The sequence below is a fragment of the Sinocyclocheilus grahami genome, unplaced genomic scaffold (assembly GCF_001515645.1).
Source record: "Sinocyclocheilus grahami isolate Dianchi unplaced genomic scaffold, SAMN03320097.WGS_v1.1 scaffold971.1, whole genome shotgun sequence".
Taxonomy (NCBI): Eukaryota; Metazoa; Chordata; class Actinopteri; order Cypriniformes; family Cyprinidae; genus Sinocyclocheilus; species Sinocyclocheilus grahami.
The window spans coordinates 112,747-139,516 of record NW_015506150.1 but is presented as its reverse complement, the minus strand read 5'-3'; the positions used below and the strand labels follow the sequence as shown (position 1 = coordinate 139,516).

The window sequence follows — 26,770 nt, the reverse complement described above, 5'->3', positions numbered from 1 at the left end:
AAGAAAAACATGAAACAACACTATTACTGAACAAATGAAATTTATATGAAAATAAGACATTATTTAAACATCTCTTTGCATGCATGCACAGACATGAAGGAAATAACAGCAAGACTTCACTTCCAGGTGCTCCGTTTATGGGATACAGAAGACAAATGCACATCAAGATATTCCGTGGCATAAAATTAAACCGGGTATAACATTGTGGGGTTACTTGGCTTCTTGTATTTTTTTGGCACTTTGTTTTTCCTTTGCCTGAAGAAACAGAGGGGAAAACACAATTTCATATTCATCCCTTTTGAAGTGAATTCAGATTTGGAATTTCTGGGCCCTCATTTATCAACACTGCGTAGAAAAGTTCTATATTTTGTCCTACGAATGAAATTTATTATGTGCCTAAGTACAAGAAAATCTGTATTTATCAAATGTGTGCACGCAGTTCTTACGCACATGAGTAAGCAATCATGTTGATAAATCCTACATGTGTGTAAGTAACATTCTCGTTCACGTTCATGGCCATTTGCATTCAGAAACGCCTCCAATGAACCATATATGGTGACAACACCTCCCTTTATAAATCACGTGAATGTATGGGTCCTCACCGAAATCATGGCAAAGAAAGCGGTACCGACTGAGAAGCCGTTCTGTGCTCTCACTCTCAGCGCGCTCTTTGAAAACGCGTTCTCTGCGGAGCGCATTGTTTGCCAAGTCTTCCAATAATGCAAGAGAAGCCATTGTACTGAGACAAACAAAAGTCTTTTATAGGGTTTGACACCAATTACGCAACTTGTCTGTTTAAAACCAGTCAAATGATAAACTGAGTGTTTTATAATTAAAGGAAACACAGGACATATGTGGATTGCTTAATGCATACTGTGACACTCTTAAATGCTTTTTATGTGTAGTGTCGCTATTCTGCCACTAGATTCTCTGCGTAAGCATGCTCAGAGGTGTGCTTATATTTACACACATTTCTACGTATAAGTACAAGTTTTTAGATCCCACACTTTGTGTGCAACTGTACTTACGCACTCATTTGCACACATCTGCGCGTACGCACTGTTGATAAATGAGGCCCCGAGAATTTTGAATTGGAATACAAGAATATTTCCAACACTGCACTCTGCGTGAATAAAAGCAAATGTACTAGGATATTATATGGATGCCAGTGTTTCTCCTACCATTATATTAGGGGGTGCCCTGCCCCCCTTGAAGGTCAAGTTAATTTGATTTTCTTTACAGCGCCAGATCACAAAAGAAATCATTTAAGGTTACCTTTCGTATAGAACAGGTCTACATCTTGTTCTTTTATTAAACAAACTAAATAGTCTTATGCTATTTATCTTATTTACACGAGGGCATGTCATTTCTGTCTCTACATGGTCACGCATTTATAATTCTCCTCTGCTCTCTTTATCGCGCACGGCGGAGTTCTGCCCCTATCACATGATCACAATTCAAGATATGGGGACAGAAAATGTTTATATTTATATCATTTTATATAGTTAATCGATTATCACACGAATAGTGCCTTTTTTCTTAAAAAATCGGCATGATTACAAATGTGATATTGATTCCGTAAACAATAAGTTCATATTAAGAGACTTACGTTTTAGTCACCATATTGCCTGTTTTTGCTCAATTTCGCCAACAAAAATCATTCCAAACACAGCCAAAGCACAGTATTGCGTCTCTGAACAACTTAACAGTGTTTCGTTCCTGAATGAATCAACCATTTAAATGATTCGGTTCAGTCGCAATGACTCACTTATTAAAAGTGACTTGCTGCCACCTACTGGCGGTTTTAATTTCACATTTAAAGTATCTTCTCATTTTTTAAATATTTTCAAATATCAGTGTTCCACGTTAAAATATCAAAACATTACTTATGCATTTGTAACTGTAGGTTAAAGCATTACATGTCCCTCCGAGCTGCATTAGCGTGTAAATACATCTAAATGACACTTCAGATGCAACTTCTGCAAAGATGAATTTTGTTGATGTTGATTTCATCTGTTTGGTAACAGCCTAAATGTATTATTATTATTATTATTAGGGTTGCAAAAAGGTGGAACATTTCTAGTAAATTTCGGAAATATTACAGAAATATCAAAACATTACTTATGCATTTGTAACTGTAGGTTAAAGCATTACATGTCCCTCCGAGCTGCATTAGCGTGTAAATACATCTAAATGACACTTCAGATGCAACTTCTGCAAAGATGAATTTTGTTGATGTTGATTTCATCTGTTTGGTAACAGCCTAAATGTATTATTATTATTATTATTATTAGGGTTGCAAAAAGGTGGAACATTTCTAGTAAATTTTGGAAATATTACAGAAATTTCTGAAAATTTCCAGGATTTTTTGGAATATTCCAGGGATTTTTGTAAAGTTTACAGAAATGTTTCACCCCTTTGCAACCCTAATTATTATTATTATTATTATTATCATTATTAGATTAATTGACCGACTAAATGTAAGAATTTGACTCAGAAGATGATGCACACTTTTAGAAAAAATGGCTTTTTAAAGGTAAAAATGCCCATGAAAGGTAAAAATCAATTTAAACTTATTGGAAAAGATAAATTTTTATCACTGCTGTGAACTGACCACATAGAATATGAAGAATATCAAAAACTTTAGGAGTCTAATTATCGTTATCGATAAAATCCCACAAAATATAGAGAAAATATAGAGTTTCTTGCAAGTCTAATTACAAGAGAACAAAAGACTGTAAGCTCAACAGCAAAGTCAAGATAACGTATACACTGCCCTCTAGTGGTGTGCTGAGACTGGCTATCAAACACACTGGTGACTGTGACTGGACTTACCTTTTCCACCAGTGGTATCAGCTGCTGATATTCGGCCAATGTCTTCAGTAACTCCATTATAAAGGGTAGGTAGTTGTGCTTCCTTCTAATGTTCTCAATCTTAAAAAGAAAAAGAAAAAAGTCCCATATTCTTGTACTTTCTTTAAGAGGCATTGCGCCACCACCACCCACAATAATAATAATAATAAATAAATACATTTTTTAATTGTAATATAAAAATAATGTTATTGTTTTCCTTTAAGTTATTAAATACATTTTTAATAATAATAATTATTACTATTATTAATAATAATATAATAAACATATATTTTATAAAAACTTTAAAATAAATAAAACAATTATTAATACATTATTATTAATATTATATAAATGACATTTCCAACTATCGTTTTTATATTTTTAATAATAAATTATCATGTTAATAATTATTATATTATAATTATTATATGAATTATATTTATAACTTAAAAATAAATTATCATTATTATTATAAAGTAAAGTTACATTTTAAAAACTTAGTTTATAAGGGTCAATGAGGAACAAAAACAACAGTACTGATATATTTGATATTTTATAGTTTATACAATATCATATTACTTATCAATATACATAATTTTTTTTTTTAAATTAGCAAAATCATTTTAACGTACATAACTTAAAGGTTATCTTTTCAAATATCAATGAGGAAAATAAATAATAATATGAATAATATTATACTGTACTAATATTAATTATTATATATTTATATGTATTTGATATTAATAATGTTAATGTTTTATTTTTTTAATAACAATAATTTATTAATAATATTTTATTTTATAATACATTATACTAATTTGTAATATAACATTTTAGTAGACAAATTAATATTAACGAAAATTAATAATTTAATATGAATGAATAAATACATATTTAATATAAATAATAATGTCACATTTTATATGCATTATCAATAATAATAATAATAATAATAATAATAAAGACAACTTGAGTTATTAATATTAATAATATTCCTAATAATACACTATTAATACGTTACTTTTTAAATGATAAAGTATGTACTGATGGAAAAGTACATACTTTGTATCGTTTAAGTTTTTGGTTCTCTTCTTCAATCTGGAGCTGATACTTGGCGATCTCTGACTGGATAGAGCGGAGATGATTTCCACTCTGGTCTGTGTCCATCGGCTCTTCCTGTGAACAGCAGAAACAGCAGTCTTTAAACAACCTTCATCATTCTGTCATTCCAGCATCTGACGCAGTCAGAAGATCTCACCTCTGTGAGCTGCGCCTGCAGTTCAACGATCTTCTTTTCATAAATCATCTTGCGGTCTGAAACAATGGCCATCAAGTTGAATCGAATCTCACCCTCGCTGTATCTGGATGGGTTCAAAAGCAGAAATGCTTTAATAAAACCCAGTTCTGTCAGGACCACTATCGTCAAAATGATAGATACTTAGCATAAAGTTTGGTTTGGCGGTATGGTTCTGTTCTGGGCAAAAACCTCCCTGCCCATCCATGCAGCCTGTCATGAATGAGCAGGGAGAGCAGCAATAATAACCCCCCCAGGGTTAACAGAACAGAACAAGGCAGATATCATTAATGTACTTAATGATATTTAAGTGTAACACTTTATTCAAGATAAAGGAGTCTGATTAGCAAGGAATATCAGAAAGCTAAGTCCTGACTGTGGCGAAAGGAGGAGTTGGGGATGGAGGAGGGTAATTTGCTCCGGAGCAAGCTGAAAAGCTGCTGAATAATACTGAATAGAGCTTATATAGGAATGCTGCGATAGCTGTCGTATTCCTATAGGTAGATGTGATCAGCTGAGAATCAGCTGATGCAAGCTTGACTCACGTGACCTGCCAGAACTAACGCTAAAGCTTAATTTCTGTAGAAATATCAACTCAAATCACATCGGCTTGATGCTTACTTCTGTATTCTTTTCTCAATGACGGGCCGTACAGCACTGATCCAGTCATCCTCGTTATACACACCTGTAAAATGTGACAAAATTATTAAAAACAAACAAACTGCTTAAAAACAAACGATTCAACATCGATTCCACCTACCTAGATCGATGGGTCCTTCACGAAGTCCGTCCAACTCATAAAGTCGGCCGTTAGCAGGAACGTAACTCACAAAATGAAAAGCGTCCTCTTCTTTAGCCGACGACTTTGCGTCAAACTCAAACATCTGTTGTCTTTAGAAGAAAAAAAATGCAATTTCTCAATGTTATATAACACTTATTATATATTGTAAAAGAGAAGAAACCTTCATAAAAGCACATAGAAATAACCTGGCGAAGCTGTTGTGAACTTGTCGAATCACTTCAGAGTTACTGAGAGCAAGCCCCTTCATCTTAAACATAAACAAAGTCATATAAAGCAATAATAATGAAAAATACCTTTTAAAATAAAATGTGCGCTAACTTACCGCAGCATCAAAACTCTGCGAAAACTCTTTAAATTCTGTCAGCGTTTCTCCAAGGTGCATATCAGGATGTGTACAGTTTAACAACACGCTGACGATCGCTTGGGTCGCACAGGCATTATTGATGACCTGAAACAGTACGTTTGCGAATATTATTTTCTAGATATCCTTTTTGCTCTTAGTAGCAGTTTGCCGGATTCGATGAAATGCGTAATTGTGCACCTGCTTGGCGAAGAAGATCTCCTCCAGCCTTGAGTCTTGAACTATAGACCCCGCTGGCTCCTCACCGGGTTGCCACTTGAAGAGGAAAATCAGACCATGAACGGGCCTGAAATGATTTATATGCACATTCAATTACAGTTTAAACACTGGAGGAAGACAGAATATAATAATTGATTCAAGGGTGTTGCTTACTTGAGATTTTCAAAGTTTTCTGGCTCCATGCTCCATATCTCTTCTACCTGTGCACCTTTGCATCCTAATGGCAACAACAGAGACATCAATGTCGCAAGACTTTCGAACAAACCAATGCTGAACTGAGGATTCAAAACTCTCAAACGATGCCTAAATAATGTTTAAATGCACCAGTAAAAAATATTAATATTAATTTGACAGTGATTTCACATTTCTTGTTTGTATGAAGGCTAAATACCAATAAAAGGTGGACATTTATTTATTTGCGCCATTTTTTCCCTAAAATATTATATAGTTTTATAGGAGTAGGTTTCATAGAGTTGGCAAATTAATTTTTCATAAGTTTTGTAGGTACAGACATCTGTTGTGGCCGTTCTTGGCCGTTTTTATGAGGCTTTTTTAATAGTGTTCATATCGATATCGGAATTATATCGTATCGATCGAAATTAAGAAATATATTGTGATATACATTTTGGCCATATCGTCCAGCCCTAGTATGAAGTCATTTTAAAACCATCCTGAACCTAATGTTTGATTTCACCAATGATGATCCAGAAATATTTAAACATACTAATAATGCTTGGAATGTGCAAATATACTGAATCAATTGTTCAAACACTTTTTTTTATGCACACAAAATGATCAACTACATATTTTAAACGTGCAAATGATGCCCAAATATACGGAGACAAATTTTTCAATGCACCTTTAATGTCCACAAAAAATATAAACAGATTTTTTAGAAGGTGCAAATGATGGCCAAACATACTGAATCAAATGTTTGAAGTCTACAAAAAATATGAATTGAATGTTCGCAACGGGTAAATGACTCGCAGATATATCGAATCTATGGTCGCATGCATATCCAGAGGAAAATGAATTAAACGTTTATTACACGCAAATGATGTCCACTTGTAATGAATCAAATGGTTGAGGGAGTCTTGACATAAAATGAATCGACTCTCTGGAACTTGCAAATGCTACTCAAAAATTTAATCAAATGTTTGAACGCATACTGTCCACATGAAAAACGAATTCAAGGTTTACAACACGTATATTTAATCAAATTTTCCAATCAAACGTTTGCGGGAAACAAAATTAAGTGGAATTCTCAGAACGCTGAATCGAATGTTCGAACGCAATATGATCCCCACAAAAAATATGAACGTTCAGAACAAGCAAATGATACCCCAAAGCACCTCAAAGACATTGTAGGAAAGCACCTATATAATGTCCACACAAATATGAATCGAATGTTCGGAACTTGTCCAAATATACAGGTGCATCTCAATAAATTAGAATGTCGTGGAAAAGTTAATTTATTTCAGTAATTCAACTCAAATTGTGAAACTCGTGTATTAAATAAATTCAATGCACACAGACTGAAGTAGTTTAAAGTCTTTGGTTCTTTTAATTGTGATGATTTTGGCTCACATTTAACAAAAACCCACCAATTCACTATCTCAACAAATTAGAATACTTAAGACCAATAAAAAAAAAAAAATAAGCTTCTACAATATATTTAGTAGTAGCTTATCAGTGGTGAGGTGACTATGTCAAGTTGATGTACATATGGCAGAAATGTATGACGTACAAATGACGTAATCAAACAGACGATGAACACTATTAATAGCAATGATTATATGATGCAATCAAACTTATAGCAAAATTATGTATGTATTATAATATTGTATGTATATGGATGTTTTATTAGTAGTAGTAGTAGTAGTAGTAGCAGTAGTTCTATATAAAATATTTTAAAAATAAATGTTACTATTGTAATATTACAGTGTAAAAATTTAAAATTAACCATACAATTACAATACTAATATTTATGGCTTAAGCTATAGTTAAACTACTGATCTTTTATTTTGAAGGAAAACGTTGGGTAGGCCTTAACGCTTCTCTTTTGTTCAAAATAGCTGGTTATAAACACTTCTCATTCTAAATAGCATTCACTGCATACCGAACTGCTCTGAGATGCTAAAAACACTGGATTATGAGCTGCTCGTGTGTAAAAGAACACAGTGCCATGCTTTACTCTGACACATTTTTATATTATATTATAACTAAATCATAGCCTCTGCAATCTGATAATCGCACTAAGCCATATAGCGCTTCTTTTATTTATATAATAAGTTTTATTCTGATCAATCGTGCAGCCCTAATGTATGTAAACCCTGAAGAATGTTGGTAACAAAACAGTTTTGTTTCCCTCCGACTTCCATTGTATTTTTAGTCCGTACAATTGAAGTCAATGGGAATAGAGACTTGTTTGGTTACCAAAATTCTTCCCAAAAAAAAATGATGCAACACGAGTAAATGATGACAAATTCTTCATTTTTCAGTTGTTCGTGAATCAAATTAAGTTCAACCTTTTCATTTGATCCAATTCACAACAAAAACAGACAAAAATCTCTAAATGATTCATTCACGTATCTTCCTGCTCTGGGCAGTGTGGAACTTTTTAGTTTCACAGAAAAAGACAGTCATGCAGATTCGAATCGACATGACTGAAACAAAGAAGTCAGACTCATTTTCTGAATACTATGAACCAAAACAAACCAGTTACTCAAGTAAAAATCTGTCTTTACAACTTTTACTTGTAATGGAGTAATATTTGACCAGCAGTATCTGTACTTTCACTCAAGTTATGGAGTTGTGTACTTTGTCCGCCTCTGCAAACCAGTGTGTTTATAATTGCGACATTACATTAATATGATAAGATATACCAGCTTGCGGTGGGTATCAAGCAGCATAACAAGCTGTTTTGTAGAGATGAATAAAAGCGGGTGACACCGGAAGCGACTCGCATTCAAATGGCCGCTCCCACTCTATGTTAAAAATAGAGGGTATAGAGTTTGTCCAGTGTTTTGGAAATTTTAATGTGTACATCATCTTTGTCCTTCAAAGTTAGGCTTTTTTTTTTTTTATAATTGATGTTAATTGATCATGTGGATTATTTGTGGATTATTGTGATGTTTTTTCTTTCTTTCTGCTGTTTGAACTCTTATGCTGACGGCACCCATTCACTGCAGAGAATCCATTGGTGAGTAAGTGATTTAAAGGGATAGATTACCCAAAAATGAACATTTTGTCATTAATTACTCACCCTCATGTCGTTCCAAACCTGTAAGATCTTTGTTCAGCTACAGAACACAAATGAAGATATTTTTGATGATATCTGAGAGCTTTCTGACTCTGCATAGACAGCAAAGCAACTACCACATTCAAGGCCCAGAAAGGTATAGGATACCGGCTCCTGCGTCAACAGCACCACACACGTTGAAGACTGACACAGAAGAGAAGAATTGTTGATATTTGTGTTTTCTTTGCACAAAAGTATTCTCGCTTAATAAAATTAAGGTTGAACCACTAGGCGCGTTTCCATTACCCTTCAAATTGCGCAAATTGAAATTGCGAATTGAAAATATGCCTAATGGAAACGCGTCAATTTCGCAAAAACGGCCATATATCACAAAAAAGTTTTTACGCTCGCATGAGGTGGTTTTTCAGGCAATGCGAAAAAGGAATAATTCGCAAAACTGCAATGGAAATGGCTTTTTCGCATTTACAGGCCACATGGCGTATGTAAAAAGTCATATGATCATTCTTCAATGTAATATAACCTACAAGAAACACTTCATAAGTGGCCGCGCTCCAGTATAAGGGGCTTTCCCTATAAATACTTAGACAATTTACACTGCACACGTCTGCGGTGCAGTGTGGCTCTGATACAGTCACTGAAGCTGATTACGGCCACTCAATGCTTGTGTTTATGTTTTTATACAAGCTATGGTTTATTCCAGCCGCGCCACGCATATTTCTGAAGCGGCTCTCTTTGCTGCTTCTGTAAAGAAACACACATAAGCCTCCTTTGAATAAATATAGCCAAAATCCGTCAAAATCTATCACCATAGAGTGCCTTTCAACCCTCACAATACTCAAAAATGTTGGTTTTAATAATAATAATAATAATAATAATAATAATAATAATAATAATAATAATAATAATAATAATAATAATAATAATAATAATAATAATAATAATAATAATAATAATAATAATAATAATAATAATAATAATAATAATAATAATAATAATAATAATAATAATAATAATAATTCATTACATTTATATAGTGCTTTTCTAGGCACTCAAAGCGCTTTACATTGTCAGGGGGTATCTCCTCATCCACCACCAGTGTGCAGTATCCACCTAGACAATGTTTTAATTTCCCATTCGCTTTATGTCATGTCATAATTAGTAGACACTCAAGTACTATAGAAACATATTAGCTGAGCCACACACTTTTTTTTAGATAATTATGGGCCATTATTCGAAGCATAAACCATAAGATATGTCCACCCTGTCATGGACATATATATTACTGTTAAATACATTTTCATTGCAAAATAAAGATGCAAATTATATTTTCTGAAAGGTATGGTGTCCCTTTCCTAAACAGGGTTATTTGTTTGCTTTCAAATTATAAATACATTTAAAAATGTATGTAAACCATGTGTTTTTAAAGAAACTCATACAATTCGCAAATGTATTTTTTCTTATTTGGAGAAAACTGTGATATCTGGATGCAGTTTTTTGTTTACATGTTATTGCCCCCACACCTAGCTGTTGAACACACTGGATTATACAGATATGATTGAATTATTATTTTAAATTTTATTGTAAAATATCAAGATGACAGGGTGGACCAGCACATGACGGGTTGGACACATAATGCAGAACACGTAAAGCATGACAAAATATGACAATGAAACATTTATTCAACTTAAATTTTTTTTTTATATAATAATAATAAATAATAAAATTACATCCTCAGTCACATTGATATGTTCATTTTAGTTTTTAGCAATATTAAGTACAAATGAATGCTATGTCCACCCTGTCATGTTTATGTCCACTCTGTCGAGTCTAAGTGGCTGACAGGGTGGACATTTTGAGCTTCAATTAGCATATTAGCTTACAACAAACTGTGATTAGCTAAATATTTAGTCTGGTTGTTGAAGAGAATTTTGTATATTTAAACTTAAATATTTTGAAAATACTGTATTCAAATCACTTCTGGCATATTTTATGCCGACAGGGTGGACATGTTAAGCTTTGGCAAAGCAAGTAAGCAAACTCAGACAAAGAAAATTTGTCAATTGAAAAGTCACCAACTTATTCACCTAAGTCGTTGCAATTCCCGCCACTGAAGAGAAACAAATCTGTTGTCCTGATGTCACTAAAGTGGATGGCCTTTTCTTAAAGGGGCGGATTCCCCAATACGACAGGGTGGACTACCATTCAAGGGACATGGACAAACTCTTCTTTTTTATTAAATAAAAATATAGTTTTTATTACTAAATGATCAATACACTCAAATTGAGTAATCTCTTATTTAACAAAATATTAATAGGAGAACAATATGTGTAAAATTTTATGATTTGACAATATTTTACTATCATTCAAATTTAATGAGCAGTGCATGGGACATAGCAAAATAACATGCATCCTCTTACCCAAAACTAAAAAAAAAATCTTGAAAATGTATCTAAAGAGCCAAGTAATTATTTTGTTATGAATATAAACATATTGATATAACACACCCTTTCATTGTCATTTTTATGTTAAGTTATCATGGTAAATTAGTTATTTATCTACAGGACGCCAAAAGGCACCCTACAGTGATACTGACCCAAAATCTGAAAAAAGGAAACATTCCTGTGAGCATTAAAGATCCAGTATTAATTCAATGTATTTTGTGATAGGAAAATAATAATAATAATAATAATTTTTACACTCTTTGTGATTTTGATATGGATGTCAGCTATGAATCCTTGGAATTCAAACAACACCTGAAATTTTTGTATTTGAATCATAATAAGTATATAATAATATTAACAACAACAACAATAATAATAATAATTATTATTATTATGAACAGTGTTCACAGTTTTCCATGACTTTTCCATTTGTATGCCAGCTATTAATCCTTGAAATGTCATTTTATTACACTTGACATTTTTAATTCACAAAAATTAAAACAAACAAACAAACTTTACTATTTAGGTAACTGTCTCAGAGCAGTGTAAAAATGCTTCTTGTCCATGACTTTTTAACATTTTACTAATGTCCATGACTTTCTAGGCCTTCCCAGATTTAACATGTTCAAGTTTGCAGTAGTCTGTACTATTATCAGTAACCAGACCATTAAAGAACATCAATGAAAGTGAAACATACTATAATAAAAATAATATCCAGATATCTTCAAATATCTCACATCATAGTAAATCAAGCCATATTAACAATAACAAGCAAGAAGAAAAGGAAAAAGGAAAGCAGGGCTCACCAATTCTCACTATTCTCATGACTTAAAAAAGTTTTTTTGCTTGAATGCACAAACACAAATTGTTTACAGACATAAACACAAATTATTACAGTACATCGCATCAACAGCTCATCTGCAAATAAAACAAACTTGCATTTGATTTATTTGCTTCTGCCACATGAAAACATGTAATTCAGCTAAAATAAAGTTCAGAAATGATATGAGCCATAAAATTAGATCAAATGTAAGCGAACAGAAACGAAAGATAAAACGACACAGAAGAACAGTAAAGGAACGTGAATGAGAGAAAATAATTAAAAAACAGACATAAAAATGAAGACACAAAGGAGTGGTTTGATAAAATAAACTGCTAAATATTACATTTTTAATTTTGCTGGTATCAGAAAATGACTCAAGCGGGATTTTAATGTAAAAAGATATAAAGATATATATTTAAAAAAATTATTTAAAAAGAAATATACAGTGAACGGCCCTCACAGTGTGTTTTAATAGTATACTGTATAGTGGGGGCTTCGCGTCTGTATTCAGGAGGGATGGTTTGTCCTTGGTGGCATTTGTTGAAAGGGCACACACTAGTGATCCCGGTTGTTCAAGGTCTCAGAAGGGATTTCACAGCTTCTTGAGCGCAGTAATCCACTGGTGTCCATTCAAGACGGCAAATGAAATACACCCCAAAGAGGGGCTGGGGGAAATAGATACCTCCACCCGAGTGTGGCGCCGCTATAATTGGACAGTTGCAGGTGTGAAAAAAGTGCGAATCATATTTTGATTGGGAGGAAAAAGCAATATGTCATGGAGGCTTCACTGCTTTTCAAAGGTACAAGGGTGGTTCTGCTGTGTATCAAGAGTTCCACATGGACAAATAAGAAGAAAAAAAAACCTGCAGTTGAGTACAGAGAGAGTACAAAACATTCATGGGCTACTTCTTAGAGGAATAGTTCACTCAAAAATGCAAGTTTGCTGAAAATGTACTCACACTCAGGCCATCCAAGATGAGTTTGTTTCTTCATCAGAACAGATTTGGAGAAATGTAGCACTGCATTACTTGCTCACCAATGGATCCTTTGCAATGCATGGGTGCCATCAGAATGAGAGTCCAAACAGCGGATAAAAGCATTACAGTACATCCAAGCAACTCCAGTCCATCAATTAACATCTTTGGAAGGAAAAAGTTAATTGTTTTTAAGAAACAAATCCATCATTAAGGCATTGTAACTTTAAACTGTGGCCAAAATACGAATCCATAAACCATAATAACACTTCCTCCTATTTGTGAAAACTTAAGTATATTTTGGGTTTAGGTGTTTACATGAACAATTGTCATGAACAATAATGCCAGTTTAGTTTTTATTATCATTGACTTTTAGTTTTTTTTTCATTTCCTGTTGTCTTTGTTCTAGCTTCCCGCTCTGTTTATATAATGGCAATTAATTTGATTATCTCACCAAGTTCGTTATCTGCTTATACTTAAGTTCCTTAGTTTCCTCAGTTCGTTGTCGGCCGTTGTTTGCTTTAAAGTGCACACTGTTTGGCTTGGATACCCTTTGTTTATTCTTTAATTAAACATTTTTTATTTTATTTTTTGCGTTGGAACTATTGAACCTGTCTTCATCTTTGGACTTTAAATTGTGACAACAATATTGCATTCATTATGGTTAATACTGTGTAAGGTCATGTAAACATATTGTAAAGTGTCATGTAAAGTAATTCTTTTATTGGATCAAAAACCTTGTAGATTTTTGCTGTTTAGTTGAAGTTAGCATTCAGCTAGCAAGTTAACAGTTTAACCTATTATCCTAGCCAACTTCTTTTAAGATATCCCAAAAAAGATCAGTCACAATCAATCAATCAATCAATTGTGATAGTTAATAAGCATTAATAATCAGCAAATAAGGAGCTTATTGAGGCAAAAGTCATAGTTAATGGTTTGTTAATGGCGAGAATCGGACCTTAAAATAAAGCGTGACCTAATATTAAAATAATCCAATAACTGAGAAAAATACAAATGCTAACTTTTACAGTAAAGATTAGATTTTAGAACTCAATGTATTTTAATAGAAGCCTACCTATCTCGATTGAAAACAACACCAAATAGACATGGGATATAAAATGAAAAACTACAAGGACATCAGTATTTTAAAGGGCCAGACATACATATATGTACACTCTTAAAAGGTTACTTATTGGCATTTATGATTCCATGTAGAACCTTTAACAGCACAAAAGCTTCTTCTGATTATTAAAATTCTTCACGCTAAGAAAAAAAAAGAACTGTTCATTAAAAGTTTCTTTTGGGAAACAAAAATGACTCTTCTATGTCATGCTGTGAAAATCCCCCTTTTGAAACGTTAAAGACTGCATTACCAACCTGATCTCATGAAAGTGCGTAAATAGTACGCCAAATAAAAACCGAAAACTCGTGGTATTGATACGCAAAAATGGACTTTGGCGTGTATATGCTATGCGATGTGTAGGTTTAGGGTTGTGGGGTAGATGCGTTTCATATGTACGCGAAACTGCGTATCATATGCACGCTAGGGCTGCACGATTAATCGAATGTGATTGTCATGCGCATTTTGATATTAATGCCGGTTCTGTAATCAGCAGGAAATCATCATCACGTGCTTTCAGATGGAGCAGCATTTACTACACATAGCCGTAGTTCACTGACCAGTTACGCAAAAAAATCGATTTTATTGCACGATTCTGAAATCGAAGAAATCGTTCGCGATAATGACAGCTGCTTGCATAGCTTCTCAGTGAACTACGGCTCTGTGACGTAAATGCTGCTCCATCTGAAAGCATGTGAAAATACCATATTTAATAACATATTTTTACTCCAAACTCACTTCATAACGTCAGTCGAGTGTTTGAAATAAATCCTTCTGTGAGGTGATGTGGCTTCTTACACAGAATAAGGCACGCAACATATTTCAGAGTATTTAAGCAGTGATAAAGGCATTGCATTATAAATATACTTTATTTTAATGAAAATTATAATAATAAGAACTCAGATAAACCATATCTTGCTGTAGTCGTGTGTTTATTAGTCATGTTGAATCAATGAAAGCAGTTGAATCTTCTGTTTATTCAGCTGCAGCGATAGGCATTTTCTGGGTTTCTTCTGCGAGGATGTATTTGGAGTTTCAGCGCGAGAGCGCCCTCTGGCCTTTGGGTGGAGATTTACTGCTGATCACAGAACCGTGCTTCACTGAAAGATACGCATGACAATCGCAGCTTCTGTCGATTCGCAATCTCGATTCCATTTCGACTTATCGTGCAGCCCTACTGCACGCCAACAAATTTCGTATCATATGCACGCGAAAACTGCATATCATATGCACGCTAAACAGATGCATATCATATGCACGCCAAAGTCAATTTTTGAGTATCAATACCACAAGTTTTCGTTTTTATTTGGCATACTATTGATACACATTTTCATGAGACCGGGCTCGCGTGACAGGCACATTATAATATATTGAACAGATTTTCTGTAGTTCTACAAAAATAAATAAATAAGAAACCTAAATGGAGGAGGAAGCTAAGACCTGAAATATTCTAGATAAACCCTCTCGTCTCCATACTGAATGTACGCTTTGAAGGTAATCTCAATCGTATCAATCTGTCACTTGATTTGTCAGCCCTTCATTTCCCCTCCAAATAGGTGGCCTGGATCTTAAGGCCCATCTATGTTATCAGAACCTTTCCACCCAAGACGTTCAGTATCCTCAGCATTGGAGCTTTTATCAGTTGGCTTCAGAGACTCCTGCTGCCCGCCAAAACCTTGACTGCTTTATCTGAGGCAGGAATTGCATTGACCTTGCAGCATCTCCTTATCAAGGCTTCAATAATCTTTTTTCACAGTAAAACACATCAGTGTTAAATGACAAGCATGTTCCCTCCTTTACTTCACATTGTGTGACTGCCACATCAGTCCTAACATTTATCATTTCAGCACTTCCTTTATGCTAAATGTCATTTTGAAATGACTCTTTTTGTTGGAGGAACAATTTCGGTGTTTGCTTAATGTAAAAAACTGAATGCAGTGCGCCAACTAATAGCACTGTTTATTAGCATGTGCTGTTAGCATTGTTTCAACACCCCATTCACTAAAGGTACAAGTGTATCAGTAAACTATGAAAAAACATTTAATCATTTAATGAAAAACTGTTGTCACAATCAATAGAATATGTAAACAAACAACTCTTTTAATTAAATGTTTTGTTTACTGCCTGTGGTAGTGCAGTTTTAATTATGCTAGGCATATAAGCTGTTTTGTGAATAAGGTTCTATTAAAAAGAAAAGGAAAAAAACTGTGTAATTTCATTGGAAGGTCTATTGTTAATAGTGTAGTCGTGTATAAAGCACAGTTCACACAAAAGTACATTTTAAACCAAGCAGTTTTATGTTGGTCAGCGTGGCGAATTGATGTGACAAATGTAAACACGAGGGAAATCTTTTACCTTTACTTGAAATTCCTAATCGCATGAATTCCTATTGAAATAGCTGGATTTCTCCTCAGAAAATTAGCAGAACAATGGTAAATGTGACTTCGCTCTAATTTACATAAAAGGAGGTGTGTTTTACTGAAAAGACTGACTATGCCTTTAATATGATCTCAAATAATTACACAAGCAATTATTTTTGCTGTTTAATATAATTTTTAATAGAATGGCATTTCATCAGGAAACACGTACTAAAAAAGGAAGTTGTTCCAGAAAAAAGGTGAACTTCCTCAAAACATTTCCTTCAGCGTCTTTTAAGATGAAGTTAGTCATTTGTTCTAGGTTAATAATTGATCTAATATGTGTTCATGTCTATTTGTAGAATTTCTTGAAATGTATTCACCTTATTTTTAATGTAAGAACAGGTGCGACCATTGTTTTTGCAAGGCATTCTGTGTCATTCACTTCCAGTTATTTAAGATGTATGAAAACAGTTTATTGTGCTGTGAATTGGTATTTGTTATCATATTATTTTAATGTACCGGTATTATGAACACACTGGTTTTGTAGATCAAATAGTCAAATAGGGCTCGAGCCCCTGCCCCTTTAATTGCCAATGCAAAAATCTCATAATAGATGGAAAATTCCACCAATGGAGGGGAAGCTCTGTCTCATAATAGACAGAAAATTCCGCCAATGGAGGGGAAGCTCGGTCTCATAATAGACGGAAAATTCCATCAATGGCTGGAAAGCACTGTCTCATAAATGACGGAAAATTCTGTCAATGGCAGAGAAGCGTTGTGTCATAAATTACAGAAAATGTTGTCTATTGTGGGGAAAGAGTTAAATATAAACATTACTGCTTCAAAATTCACGTTTTCCATCTGGGTGTGTAGAGTTTACATTGTAGAAAGTATTCTCAAGTTATGTTTACCACAGGCTTGATTTTACTCAGAAATTATAAAACCCCATAGGAAAATCCTCAAAGGAACTAGCGGCGAATAAGACTTCCGGGTTCTGACGTCATACCTGCACCACTCTATTAACTCCATAAACTGAATCGCTTTATGAGCCGAGCCCAAACAACAAGACCAAAGATACATAATAAGCATCACTTATAATAAGTGGACATGGCAACCCTTCAAGCGCGCGCTCTGCAAAGTAGCCGTCCAAACACAAAATTGTCGAGTGTTTGGTTGCTGTAATTTTACTTTATTTACAAATAGAGGATACCAAACCAAATATAGAGGATACCAAATTCACTCCTGTATTTAAGTGCGGTTGGCACTCCTAAAACTTGTACGTGGCTTTTAAAACTGCAGCACGCGAGCTTCGAATAAACAGTCTGTTATCCTTATCTGGTGTGGATGCAAATATAGTTATCGTTCTTGGTGTGAGCAGGCCTTTACTTGCCAAGTTAATGTATATGAATCACACACACACATACATTCTTCATTTCTTCCCACTCAGTCCACCACAGGTGTCTTTCTCCATTTCATATATCTTTCTCTCTATCTGTCTCTCTTCTCCTTCTGTGCGCTGTGATGTGTCTGTCACTTTCTCTGTCACTGCCACTCCTCTCCACCACAACTTCGCAGATCAGTGGTTGGTTACCATGGCAATGCAACAGCCCACTTACTCCGGAGCCTTCGGTGGATCAGAACACCAAGGCTACCTGCACCCAACCGTCTTCCCTCTGGCTCCGAGATTTGAAGCCGTCACCCACCCGTGAACATCGCTCTTCAGATAAACAGCCAAGAATAGCTGTTCACACTACAGACACATTTCAAATGCTCATTCCATTATTGTGACCATCTCCTAATGCAGGGCAAGAGGTTTTCAAAAACAGCCGCCTCTCACCGATGCGTTCGCAGTATAACGTGCCATGTACATGCTTGAAGAATCCGCGCCCGCAGAGCGGAGGAAGTCATTTGTTTGTCCTGTCATTCCTGGATGTGCCCTGCCTTGCTTCCCACCAGCGCTCGCTCCAAACACATTGAGCTGATCCGCTTTATTTATGGAATGATAGATGGGCCAATTATCATAAAACCAAGAACAGTGCCATTTCCTTTTCAAACAGTTGACTTCATTATCTGCAAGAGTGGAGGGGAGGATGGAGAGGAAATATGGTGAGCTTCACACCCTGCCTGCACCTCTGGAGCCTGACCTCGCAAAACAAAGGTTGGCGTGCATAGTAACAAGTCCTGCGAGATGGAGCGAAGGGAAGGGGCCGGAATAAGCTTGTCATTGGTTCTTTAACTGTGTGTGGAACTGTATCTGGAGGAGATTGAGGAAATTAATCAAGTGCTTCTGCAACAGCAACACCTCACGAAAGGAGGGACCAGCCAAGTGCTGCTCAAGAAGATGAATGGATAGCATTTTTACATAAAAATGTGCCATTTTACATAGAGAAGAGACTTATAATCTATGAAAATAAATAAATCAAGTTTGACATTTTCAAATATCCCACATTTTCAATCTTAAACTATGAAAATTGTAGTACTTTAAAAAAAACTGAATTAATTTTAAACAATATTAAATATTTATTTGTGTGAATATGATTTATATACTTTTGCATGTTTCTGTCCCTTAGTTGTTGTGTCATTTTCAGAACAACCATCTAACCCAGAATTATTGAACAAATATTATTATTATAAAATTTAAGATTTTTAACTTTTGGGGGAAAAATGGCATAAAAGACAGAATTATCCAGTGATATATGTACATGTAGGACATTGTTAGTAGACTAACTAGTGGGAATGCATAAAATAAAATGTGTTGTCTTAATCAGGTGTGTCAGTAATGTAGTTCCTTCTTTAGAAAATCATACATTTGATTAATTTATGACATTTAGTGTATGACTGAACTTGTTTAAACTAAATATGATTTATATGTTTTCACATGTATTTTGTCCCTCAATTTCCATCACAACCGTGTAACCCAGAATTATTGAACTTATATCATGAATATTACATTTCAGATTTTTAATTTTCTGGAAAAATATTACATAAGTGAGTGGGGTTTACTGTGATGTATGTGTAGGTAGGACATTGTTATAGACTGACTAGTGGGGAATATAAAAAAGGTGTTGTAAGAAGTGTTGCAAGAAAGTTTACCGACCACATAAACAAAACTGCACACAGTTCAAGAAGCATTTCCTTGTTTACATTAGTTCCTTCTTTAGAAAATCATTAATTTGTTATTAAGTTATGACATTTAGTGCATGACTGAACTTGTTTAAACTAAATAAATAAATAAGTTTGAACTTAGGTCTCAAGTATTCCACTTAAATATAAAAATATTACTAAATTTTCAAATGAATATGACCATGTAAACAATATATCATAAACAATATTGCATATTTACTTTATTGTGTAAATAAATAAATAAAGCGCCACCTATGGCTGACCTGGGCGGATATGAGGGAGACCGACAAGCATCGCTTCCTGGACTCCCCGATCTCCCAGGCCGGCCTATTCGGCAAAGCGGTGGAGGGCTCTGCCCAACAGTTCTCCGCCACACAGTGGCTACCCAGCCAGTGGTGCCCAAAACCTCAACAGAAGAGCAGGTTCCTTTTTCTCCGGGTTCCAAGAGGGCGAGGATGGCAGTGCGCGAGACCCAGTCTCCACATGGCCGTCCCCCTCTCTCTTCGCCAATGGGCAGCAGGGTTCAGTTCAAGGACGATATGCCTCCTCACGAGCCCCCTGCCCAGCCGTGGAGCCAGGTAAGTGGTGCGCCGCGCACTCAGACCCCACCCTGGGACGCACGGAAGCCCCCCGGGTTGGGTCCCTGTGTTCCACTGCGCTGCCCCACTGTGGGTATGTTGGTGGTTTCCCTAGTCCCGCCTGTTCGGTCACTGGGGGCCTGGTTAGCGTGCCCCAGGCCGTCTCGCTGGCTCATGTGAACCGTCAGACTCGGCTATGCGATTCAATTCGCCCGGTGCCCTCCCAAGTTCAGGGGCATTCGGTTTTCCTCTGTGCTGGACAGGGATGCTCCTGTCTCTGCTTTCTTTCCTGCAGGATGGGTTGGAGCGAAGGCTGTCTCCCTTCACCCTTACAGTGTATGTTGCCGCCATTGCCGCGCATCACGAAGCAGTAGATGGTAAGTCTTTGGGGAAGCACGACTTGGTCATCAGGTTTCTCAGAGGGGCAAGGAGGTTAAATCCTCTGCGCCCTCACCTGTTACCCTCTTGGGATCTCCCCTCGGTCCTGGCGGCCTTGAAGGGGGAGCCCTTCGAGCCTCTGCAGTCAGTAGAGCTTAAGTTTCTGTCGTTGAAGACAGTGCTCCTCACCGCATTGGCCTCAGTCAAGAGGGTAGGGGACCTGCAGGCATTTTCGGTCGACGATTCGTGCCTGGAATTCGGAACGGGTAACTCTCACGTTGTCCTGAGACCCCGACCTGGATATGTGCCCAAAGTTCCCACCACGCCTTTTAGGGATCAGGTGGTGAACTTGTAAGCGCTGCCCCGGGAGGAGGCAGACCCAGCCGTCGCTCTGCTCTGCCCCGTTCGCACTCTGCGCATTTACGTGGACCGTACGCAGAGCTCTCTTCCGCCCCAGCTGGTGTGGGGGGACTTGCCGGGTTCCGCAGGGCACTGGAGGGGGTCAGCAATAGTGGCGTTTTCCATACGGATCCCAATTCGTCAGTCACGACTGACATAACGTAGAATGTGACTGACTGAAAGGGAACGTCTTGGTCACTTGTATAACACTCGTTCCCTGAAGGAGGGAATGGAGACGTTACGTCCCGTCGCCACAGTTGCTGTACCACCGCTGTACGGCCGGGGCACGTAGTCTCGGCTCCTCAGCGAAAAACTGATGTGCGTTTGCACACGCTCTCCTTTTATACCCGCGCTGCGGGGCGGGGTGCGCGTGGCGAAACACGCACGCCAACTGTCATTGGCTTGTTTAGTTTACACTCGAAGGTGATTGGGCTCTCGGGCGAGATCCCAATTCGTCAGTCACGACTGACGTAACGTCTCCGTTCCCTCCTTCAGGGAACGAGGGTTACACAAGTAACCGAGACGTTCCTCAGAATCAGTTGTGGTTGCAACAAAGTGGTTGCCAAGCAACAGACAAACATAAACAAAGGTGTATAGGCCCGTTCACACCAAGAACGATAAATATAAAGATAACGATATAGTTCTAAAAATCGTTCTTAATATTAAAGAATAGCAGAGCCACACCACAATATATATATATATATATATATATATATATATATATACTGTATATAGTGTGTTGTAAGAAGGTCCACATGATCAGATAAAGAAGTACTTCCTTGTGGTTTACTTTTTTAGAAAATCAATCAATCGATTAATTTTTATGACATGTTGTGCATGACTGAACTTGTTTGAACTGTTCTGGATATGGTTCCTGTATTTCACTTCTCAACAAGCTTAAGTGAAATCCCTCTAGAGTGCATAATGAAAGCTGTGGACATTAGAGGCCTTTTACAGACCTCAAGGGAACCCCTGATGCTTTCCTCAAGTTCTGCACAACATACCGGATTGACATACTGGCTGTCTATCTGGTTATATTACACATGCTAGTGAAGCAGTCAGCCCTGAAGTCTTGCTCCAGTTGACAGCTTGAATTTGTTGAGGGGTCTGCTGTTACCATGTGCACTCTTACGAACAGTGTTTAATGGGAAGTGAGATGTAAAGCTTTAAAGGGGTCATATGATGCGATTTAAATTTTTCCTTTCTCTTTGGAGTGTTACAAGCTCTTGGTGCATAAAGAAGATCTGTAAAGTTGCAAAGATTAAAGTCTCAAATCCAAAGAGATATTCTTTATAAAAGTTAAGACTTGTCCACGCCTACCTAAAATGTCTCGTTTAAACACACCCCCACATGTCTACGTCACTGAGTGGGAAGATTTGCATAATGCCGCCCAAATGTTCACGCAAAGAAAGAAGGCGTAACTTTGATTCTCGCTGTAGTGTTGTTGCCGCCATGTTGTGAAGGCGCTGTGTTTCATTGTGAAAGCGAAACTACTTTGTTTGGCCTTCCAAAAGAGGACGATATCCGCTTTGTCATGCCTAGAGCTGATCCGTGCTGGTTGCTGAGGAAAAACATCAACTTCGCGCTGTGGATCGCCAGATCGGCTTTCACCGTGGACGAAGTGAAGTCCAGCCTGGGGTCGTCACATGTGGTTGCCGCAAGCCTCCTTCGTCGAATCCACCGGGTGCCGCTCACTCAAGCCACTGTGTGTTTCATTGTGAAACCGAAACTACTCTGTTTGGCCTTCCAAAAGAGGACATAATGTTTCTATAAAGTGGGGCAGTTCCAACTTTGCAAGGACAGTCGGGCGCTTCTGACTCACAGCCTGTAAGTACGTTTTTTATATTTAAAGAATTTGCCACTGATGATTCAAACGTGAGTTTTGAGCAGTGTAGAGTAGCACTTGTTGTTTGTCATTTCTCCGATCACAAATGCAGACATGGTTTTATGTTTACACGGCACAATACCCAACGCAAAGCGTAAAAACACAGTATAAGTCATTACGATCAGTAATTATGTCCCCACTGGTTGCAACAAATGCCTCGTTTGTAATGGGTTTTATTGGTTTTGTCTCGTCGCGCTGGACACATGGAAACCATACACTGTAAGATGGAAACACAATATAGTAAGGGGCGTAACATTTCTGTCACACGCTTGAGGTATTCGGCCAATCACAATGCACTGGATAGCTGGCCAATCAGAGCACACCTCGCTTTTCAGACCGATGAGCTTTGTAAAAATGTATGCATTTCAGAAAGGCGGGGCATAGAGGAGAAACAATAATGTACAGTATGTGGAAAATAATGTTTTTTGAACCTTAAACCACATAAACACATTGCATTACACCAAATACACAAAATAATGTTCTTTTTAGCAACATCCTATGACCCCTTTAAGATCCTCAAGCAATCAGGCAGTATGCTTATTTTTCTTTTTTGATGATGAATATACTTTTTCTGTATGATAAATTACAGGCAAGTATAGCAGGGGTTCTTCCTTTTGGGAATTTTTAAAGGGGAGCAGTCAAGTGTATCAAAACGTGTCATAGGAAAACATTAACATTGATGGGATTTTCATGATTGTTCATGGCGTTCTCAGAGAGTTTGAGCCATTATGGTGGTCTCAAGTTCACATTAATACTAAGCGTCATAAATTATGAATTCACTGTAAACAGAAATGGTCAGGGTTTCTCGCTTTGGCACAGACTCTGCGGACCACTAAATCAGTCGAAAGCACAATAAAAAATTCATGCGAACTTGAAGTGTTTGAACCGCTGTGCCAACAAAATCTTTGAAAAATGAACCATTTTATAGCATATTTCTTATCATGGACTCTTAAGATGTGATTTTAATGTTGTAAATGTGAGAAGATCTGACAGGTTTTTATTAAACCGAGATTCATTATCAAGATATTTGTTATTGCATAACCAACAGTGTTCAATAAAAATGCATGTGATATTCAAGGTTTGAGTCAGACTCATATGAATATAATTTTTTTTTTATGAATAATTAACTACTGAGTGCGAAATATACTTGTATGTCTTTTCATGTTGCAGTATGGATTTTTTCCACACACAAAAATGTATAAAAAGTAAAATGTCAATTTTCTAATGGATTTTCTGTTAAAACTTATGCTATATAATCTAATTTTACAGCTATTATCATTTAATATCTTGAGTAAAATTGCTTCGGACTGGGTGGATATGAGAAATGACACAAAGATATGAACCCATTAATTGTGCTAATTGTAAATAATCTTCCGTTGATGAAGATCTCTTGCATGTTTGGTGATAACACATCGTCCATGATAATCAGTTGTGCTCTATCACCCTGTTTTTCTGGTGCCAGAATCAGGATATTGTGGAAGAAAGCCAATGTTTGGAATATTTACAACAAATGTCAGCCATCAGTCATCGTTGACATTTGATGAAAAGCAAAAAAAATGAAATCAGTGTGAGCTTGTCATTGTGTTACAAAGGGTTCATATAGTGTGAATGATCCTCCGAAGCAACAAGTCATTTAGCCAGAAGTAACAAATGGCCACTGTAGGCCATTATGTTGGATCTAAAGCTTGTGTGCGGTGTGTTTTAACAGATACAGGGGTATGAGGGTTATAAAGGATGGGCCTTTGTTGCCGCCTGTTATGTGGTCAAAAATAGCATTGGGGTCTGTTCCTCGTCAGCTTTTTCAAGAGCCTTTTATAGCAGTGTTGCTATCATGAAAGCAAGTCCTTCTCAGCTTCTACACCTCAACACATTGATTTTTCCATTTGGACAGCTCCCGGAAAACATAGCCATTACTGGTCAGAGAAATTGTGCAGTGTTTTGCTCCTTAAAGGAGATGGTCTTAAGTGCTGGTGTAGGACTATGTTTCCTCACTACAGTTCTACTTTGGCAAACATCCACAAGGAAAAAATGTTTCAAGATGGAGTAGAATTGGATTTGTTTTGCACAAAAGTAATCCTGCATTGCTCCGTTCTATTGTAGGTTATTCATCATAATGAGGGAGTCAATTGGAAATAAGAGTGTCCATTACAAAGAAAAGAAAAAGGAGAAAAGTTCAGTGTCTATTCATCATCAGTTTTTTTTAAGCATTTTTTTTTTTTAATGACACTTTTATTCTTCATTATGAGTTCAGGATAGTATCACACTTTTCATTTTATGGCCCCCAAAAATATGAAAATGAATATTTATTCAGAAATTAAAAACATGCTCATCATAGAAGAAGCCTACTGTATGCACCAATTGCATTTTAATGAATTTTTGAATAAATTATTAGATATGGACAAAAGAACATCATGTAGTTTACTCTGATGTAGTATTCACAGGTTTATATTCACATTATGTTGCTCCTATTTGCTGTCTGAATGAACGTGTCTGAGCTAATGAGGAAAGTGGGTTTAGCTAAATTGACTGAAATTCTTCACAACGTTCTTTAACGTTAAATTTTCCACGGTCTGATATCCTTGCAAAGAAAAAGCACTCTAGCTAATCTGGCTTGCCGGTTATTTCCATTAAAAAGGTTTACTCGCACAACAGGTTTTGTTACATTGAAATACCAGTCTGTGATTCAACAGTGTTTATTTAAAAGGATAGTTCACCCAAAAATGAAAACGATTTACCCCATGATTTACCCACCCTCTAGGTATCCTCGGTGTATATGACTTTCTTCTTTGTATATGACTTTCTTCTCAAATACAATTTGAGTTATATAAAAAAAAATGTCCTGGCTCGTCCAAGCTTTATAATGGCAGTGAATGGGGGTCGAGATTTTGAAGCCCAAAAAAGTGCGTTCATCTATCATAAAAAGGGCTCTACATAAAGGCTTTCTGAAGTGAAGCGATGTGTTTGTGTAAGAAAAAATATCCATATTTTCAACTTTTTAAAACATAATCTCTAGTTTCTGTTGTACACTTATTCACGAGAGAGTAGCATTCCAGCAGATGACGTAGGACGTAATTGAATGTGGAAGCGCAGAAGAGAGAGCAAAACAAGTACAAGTACAACACGAAGATTTGTAAAGAAAAATGTCAGAGGATTTCAATATAAGCCAAGAGGAGAATGGTTTTCCTTTGCTATAAACAATAGTTGGTTCTCACAAGACTCACTGGAGATAACACTACTCCTACGTCATTCGTTGAAACGCCACTCATTCATGAATGCGTGTACGACAGTTATGGGAAGTTAGAGATTACAGTTTATATACTTGTAAATATGGATATTTTTCTTATATAAAGGAGCTGTGTGGAGTACTTTTTATGATGAATGAATGCACTTTTTTTGGGCTTCAAAACCCCCATTCATTGCCATTTTAAAGCTTGGAAGATCCAGGACATTTTTTTTATATCACTCTGATTGTATTCATCTGAAAGAAGAAATATCCTTTTAATGAGTACAAAGGAGAGTTTAAGCGCTGTGTTGTACATGTCCCAACAATGACCCCGAATTCCTCACCTGTTTCCACATGAAAGGCGCCAATATCTCAAAATCACTGACAGTGAAGCATGTGGGCTCAGGAATTACCATACCTAAAAAAAACACTGATAAAACTGATTTAGACCTTAAAATATTGACAACACTTGAATAATTTGACTGAATTCATTTTATGTTTACATATTACATAGCAAAATTACACCCTACTGATTCAGAGAGAATTTTTCTTCTTCAATCTCATTGCTGTGCAATAGGCTTTTGGCGCTCTTGGGACATTCATCATACTCTGGTACTCGCTATATTTCTGGAAACACGTCTCTGGGTCGGGGCTTTCGGCGACCCACTCCATCAT

The 26,770-nt window shown here is 36.3% G+C and overlaps 1 protein-coding gene across 1 annotated transcript; it reads right to left on the bottom strand.

Moving 5' to 3' along the window:
- Positions 1-23: 23 nt before the first annotated feature.
- On the bottom strand, positions 24-26,770 carry LOC107564926 (ubiquitin carboxyl-terminal hydrolase isozyme L5-like). The gene is made up of 11 exons (XM_016250100.1): positions 26,704-26,770; positions 5,683-5,746; positions 5,491-5,596; positions 5,272-5,397; positions 5,135-5,196; positions 4,908-5,038; positions 4,769-4,832; positions 4,112-4,214; positions 3,916-4,029; positions 2,836-2,934; positions 24-255 (listed from the first exon to the last, which is right to left on the bottom strand). Exons 1-11 carry the CDS (start codon positions 26,768-26,770, stop codon positions 211-213), a joined length of 981 nt encoding a protein of 326 aa, XP_016105586.1. The 3' UTR covers positions 24-210.

Bases quoted from the DNA above. Each gene is read 5' to 3' on its own strand.
- LOC107564926 (XM_016250100.1), bottom strand. From the start codon at position 26,770: ATGATGGAGTGGGTCGCCGAAAGCCCCGACCCAGAGACGTGTTTCCAG. The intron at 5,747-26,703 runs GTATGATGAATG...TGTTGCCATTAG, and splicing joins GAAATATAGCGAGTACCAGA to GATGCAAAGGTGCACAGGTA. The intron at 4,215-4,768 runs GTAAGCATCAAG...GAACCCATCCAG, and splicing joins ATTGAGAAAAGAATACAGAA to ATACAGCGAGGGTGAGATTC.